General features: G+C 47.4%; 1 protein-coding gene across 1 annotated transcript; it reads left to right on the top strand.

The window, feature by feature from the left end:
* The first annotated feature begins 2,006 nt into the window (after positions 1 to 2,006).
* Positions 2,007 to 3,033, top strand: LOC138387397 (olfactory receptor 2S2). Its single transcript, XM_069474422.1, has one exon. The coding sequence runs from the start codon at positions 2,061 to 2,063 to the stop codon at positions 3,015 to 3,017; it is 957 nt and encodes a 318-aa protein (XP_069330523.1). The 5' UTR covers positions 2,007 to 2,060; the 3' UTR covers positions 3,018 to 3,033.
* The last annotated feature ends 2,496 nt before the right edge of the window (positions 3,034 to 5,529 follow it).

The raw sequence follows: 5,529 nt of genomic DNA, 5'->3' as shown, positions 1-5,529 counted from the left end.
TTTCCCTAAGACGTGCTTTCCTCCTGCCCTGCCTAAGCTCCCAGAGACCTTCCAGCTGACCCTGGTCCTGCTGCTGGAGCTGAGAGGAGCCACGGGTCGGGGAGGCCCGGGCAGTCCCCTGTGCCCTCCAGGGGGCCCCTTACCCAGGTCCCTGCCCTGTCCTTGCTGCTCTGTCCCCTCATGAAGCTCAGGAGGAGGCTGGCAGGGATGCCCTCCCCACTCTGCAGGTGAGGAAGAGGCTCAAAGGGAACTGGGCGGGCTCAGGGTGAGGCGGGAGGTGGGCGAGGCTGCACCCGCACCTGCCTCTGTGATGTCCACCCTGGGGCTACTTCCTTCCATTTTCTCACGCTCCTCTCATACACGCAGAGATACTTTCTTGAATACAAAATAACTCTTTGTAGTACGAGAAAATTTGGGAAACGCTGAAGCGGTACCGAGAGGAATGCCCTGTCCCTACTGATTTTACGATGATTTCTTTCCAGTCTCTTTTTATCCACACATATTCTTTACCTAATCGAGATCATAACAGTGTGGACAACTTAGATTTTGCCCTTTATCATTATACTGTAAAATTTATCATGTAAAAAATTGTAAACATGACTTTAAGCTCTAATTTTCCATTATATGAAACGCCAAAATTACTTAGGCATTTATTGGTGGACAGTTATATTGTTTCCTATCTTCCCTCACAAATTGCTGTGATGAGTGCTGAGAGATGCTGGCCCTCCTCTCTCATCCTTTTTTTCAGAATGTTTCCTAGCGGAGCATTGCTGAGGCAATGGGTAGGCAAGGTTTTCAGATTTTTCATTTTTCTAGGCAAATTGCTCTCCAGAAAGGCTGCATGTGAGTGTTCCAGGCTCTGTTTGCTCCACCGCACTGCCTGCTCTGTCTCAGCTGCCTGCTGGCTCCAGACGCTGGTAGGGCTGAGACCATAAGCCAAGCCAGGTCCCTGGGACAAGCCGAGGCCCCACACCTGCAGGATGCAGCCAGCAAGGTACAAGCTTCCCTCATCCCCGTGCTCTCCCTGGCTCCTCTCGCCTCCCTCCTGCCTCCTCCCTCTCGTGGCGCTGCAGGTGCCAGAGCTCTTTCTCTGCTTCCATCCTGAGTCCCCCGCAAACCTGACACAGCCCTGCTTCCTGTTGAAGGTTCCTGGATGGGCAACCAAGCATCCCGATCTCCTTAATAAACACGTGAGCACGCATGCACACACACACACACACACGCACACGCACCCCCCACATCCACAGGAGTGGCCAGTCATCTTTACAAAGAACTGCTCCCTGCCTCAGAGGACAGCACAAGGCGTCCTCAGAGTTGGGATGTCCTGGGAAGCACTTCCTCAGCCTTCTTGTGGTGCACATGGGGAAACTGAGGCCTAGGGAGGGGAGGGGACTTGCTCCAGCTCACAGAGTACGTGTCACACAGGCAGGTGTGGGTCCATCAGCTCTGGCCTCAGAGTGCACTGTCCTCCCAGCTGTTCAGGTCACCCCAATTGAACAAATGCATTCAGCAGCTTTTACGTGCCAGGCACTGAGGCTTTCAGACCTGTGCGTCACTCATGCCCACACAACATTATTCGTGTGTAGATGCCTCTGTGTGTGTAGATTTATCTGGTGGGAGGGGGTGTCGTGGCTTCCCTGACAGAAGTCACTTTCCGTGGCCTCTGCAACTGCAGCATCTCCTTGTCGCTGTTGAATCTGGTTTGTGCCACTGATTGTAACACTTGCCTTTTCATTTTCTTGATGGGATGGGAGAGACACTGGGAGGAACGGGAGACAGGCTGCAACAGAAGCTCATGGCGGGGCACCCAGGGTGGGTAAGCCTGCACTGAGCGAACAGGAGCGCCCTCCTGTGCTGCGTTGAGCGGTGTGGGAAGGGGAGTACGACTGCACTGGAAATGCCACGAAACCCCCTACCATCTCTCTCCTTTTTCTCTTACACACCTATGTTCTCCTACTACGCAGCAGGGACTTGGCCACATCCTGGATGCCTGGGGCTCTTCCCAAGAAAGCCTGATGTGCTTGCTGTTTGTACTTTGCTGATGACAGAAGGGATAGCATATGGAGCAAGCCAATCGGTCCTCCCCTGTGATGGGGTTCATTCTCCTGGGACTCTCTGACCACCCAAAGCTGAAGAAGACATTCTTTGTGCTCATCATGCTCATGTACCTGGTGGTCCTGGGCAATGGTGTCCTCATCCTGGTGACCATCCTCGACTCCCGCCTGCACACGCCCATGTACTTCTTCCTGGGGAACCTCTCCTTCCTGGACATCTGCTACACAAGCTTCTCAGTCCCTCTGGTCCTGGATGGTCTCCTGACCCCCAGGGAAACCATCTCCTTCTCAGCCTGTGTTCTGCAGATGGCACTCTCCTTTGCCACGGCAGGGACAGAGTGCCTGCTCCTGGGCATGATGGCATTTGATCGCTATGTAGCCATCTGCAACCCCCTTAGGTACTCCATGGTCATGCACAAGGCTGCCTATGTGTCCATGGCCATCAGCTCCTGGGCTATTGGTGGTGCTGCTTCCGTGGCACACACATCCTTGGCAATTCAGCTGCCCTTCTGTGGGGACAACGTCATCAACCACTTCACCTGTGAGATCCTGGCTGTCCTGAAGTTGGCCTGTGCTGACATCTCTGTCAATGTGATCAGCCTAGGGGTGACAAATGTGATCTTCCTGGGCGTCCCAGTCCTGTTCATCTCTTTCTCCTATGTCTTCATTATTGCCACCATCCTGAGGATCCCCTCAGCTGAGGGGAGGAAAAAGGCCTTCTCCACCTGCTCTGCCCACCTCACAGTCGTGGTCATCTTCTATGGGACCATCCTCTTCATGTACGGGAAGCCCAAGTCTAAGGACTCCTTGGGGCCTGAAAAACAGGATCTTTCAGATAAACTCATCCCCCTCTTCTATGGGTTGGTGATTCCCATGCTCAACCCCATCATCTACAGCCTGAGGAACAAGGACGTGAAGGCCGCTGTGAGGAACCTCATGAGTCCTAAACACTTCATGCAGTGATGGTGGAGGCGTCCTCTGTGATCGCTGCTCATGTGGAGGGAAAGAATCACAATCAGGTCATCTGCCATTCAAAAGCCAAGTCAACTTAACCAGAATGATCTCTCACTCTTAAGTCCATCTGCAGGGAATGTTAAACTCTTCAGATGAAATCTCCTGAGTTTGGTTCACATGTCTAAAAGTTTCAACAGATGCCAGGCTTAAGAAATCTTCTAATTGCCTGTGATGAAGACATTCTGAACATCTGCAGAAATCTCACAAGACAGCAGCCACGGGAGCAAGCAAAGTGGCCCTTACTGTGTCTAAGCTCTGGAGCTACCACAGGCACGTGAGGAGATTCTCACAGCAAGTTCTCCAGCCTCTTGGATCCATCAGGGGAATCAGAGGAACACAGAGGGAGTGGGAACTGTCAGGGGGGCTTCAGTTTATTAGACTCAGTTTGCCTGAAGGGCTGAGAAGACACAAAGGTAAATTCTCCATATAGAGAGCTTTTGGGTAGGAATCATCTATTTTGATGACTGAGTATCTTTTTGGTTGTGACATATTGAGCCTATTTTTTTCTTGTTGCACTGCAAATTTTGAAACACTGCTAAAAATTAAATTAATTCAAGAAAGAAACTAGAACTTGAATTTGACTTTCATTACTAATAGCATTTTCTAATAGTTTCTAATAGCATTTCTAATAGCAGAAATGCTAGTATTCTGATAGATACTAACTCATGTTCTGGAAAGAAAATGATAGATAGGTAGAAATAACTAGATAAGAGCTAAATACGTTTGAAGACTTTAGGGCTAATTTTGACAGGTTCTATACTCCAGGTATGCTTGGAGCCTTTTTTATGCCAAGGTCCACTGTGAACATCCAACAGGGCATAAAGTCTGTAATATTTCCAGAGCCACCATGGTTCAACACAATAAAAATCGGGAAGCATTTTCTTACCTATCAGCTTGGGCAGATTGCTTAACCTCTCAGTCTATTTCTTCATATATGAAAACCTAACCACTCAATTTTATAGTCACTAAATAAGATGCTATAAATAAGTCCTTTGTAAATCATAAGGACAATAAAAACATAAGATATTAGTAGTATTAATAATAGTATTACAAATGCTGCACAGTGCTATATGCCATGTATAAAAGAATAAGACACAGTTTCTGTCTCTAACAATAGACACAGAAGCCAGAGGACAGCATCAGAGATGGGTGTTAATGAAAAGAAACGGTTTTATGGTAGACGCTGCAGCTGTCAGGGACATTTCTGAAGCAAGTGTCTTCGACGCCCACGTGCTTCCTAAGCTGTACATGAAGCTACTGTGCCATTCACAGCAAGGTAGTCAGGAATGGATCTAGTGAGGCCCACAAGAACTGAACAGCCCACCCCAATTTAGACCTGCACGTGCTGCCCCAGGACCTCCACCGAAACTCATGTAAGGAGCTGATTCCTTAAGTACTGAAGAAAAACTGTCCCCTGAAAAATAAAATAAAATAGAAATCATACTTTTAACAAAGGAAAGATTGACTTCTTGAGTGTATTCTATAAAAATAAACAAAAAGAAAAAATAGAACAGAAGCAGTTTTATGGCAAGTTATATCAAATTCTGAGATTATAAGAAGACTTATTTTAAAAAAATTTAGAAAGTGAATCTGATTTTGAGAACAGATCTTGGAAATTTTTGCTTCAGCTGAAATTTAAATTTTCTTATATTTGTTAAGAATCAATTGCATAAGATAAGGATGCATACTTTGTTAATAAAATTTTACTTTCTTGCGTTAGTCTAAGTTGCTGAATTCTGCTTGCACAAGAAGGGAAATCATCTTGCTACTGTGAATACACAAGAGTGACATCTAGTGGCCATGGAAGCCAACTTCAGACATTCACAGAGCCACGCAGCGTTGCTAGAAGAGGCTTCGCAGGTCTCCTTGTCCACCTCTATCATAATGCGTGGAGTTTCTCTCCATACCCCTGACCCCAGCCGTCCAGCATCTGCTTGGACACCTCCAGTGATGGAGAGTCAACACTTCCAGGGCCTCCTGTTTCATCCAGCCCTACTAGCAAATTCTTCCTTGAATTGTGCTGACATATACCTATCTCCAGTAGCTTCTACCTTCTGGTTCTAATTCAGCTTTGTGCCTCTACATAAAATATGTCTTCTCTCTTCCTCCTGTTATATGAGGCTAGTTCTCCCAGTCCCCAGAGTCTCTCTCTCCAGCATAAACAGCCCCAGTACTTCCACCTGTGCCCAAATCATCCAACCATCCAACTTATCCAACCGACAGGTGTTAATACTAAACTGTGTCTATAGCATCATTTGTTTGATTTCAGCAGTGGAAAAAAATTGGTATTTCTGAAAACACCTTGTTAATAATAATGACGCTGCTAAACTAACTCTGTTTCCCCAGGGCAGTTGAGATCAGCCTGGCATAGAGAGACACTCAGACGAGCCTACCCTCTGTGAGGCTGTCCTCTACTCGATTTCTCTTCCTTGAGGAATGGAAGCCATGTGCTTTTATATTG

This window comes from Eulemur rufifrons, chromosome 7 (genome assembly GCF_041146395.1).
Source record: "Eulemur rufifrons isolate Redbay chromosome 7, OSU_ERuf_1, whole genome shotgun sequence".
In the NCBI taxonomy this organism is placed as follows: Eukaryota; Metazoa; Chordata; class Mammalia; order Primates; family Lemuridae; genus Eulemur; species Eulemur rufifrons.
The sequence above is the reverse complement of the archived record's forward strand: the minus strand, read 5'-3'. Positions and strand labels throughout refer to the sequence as shown.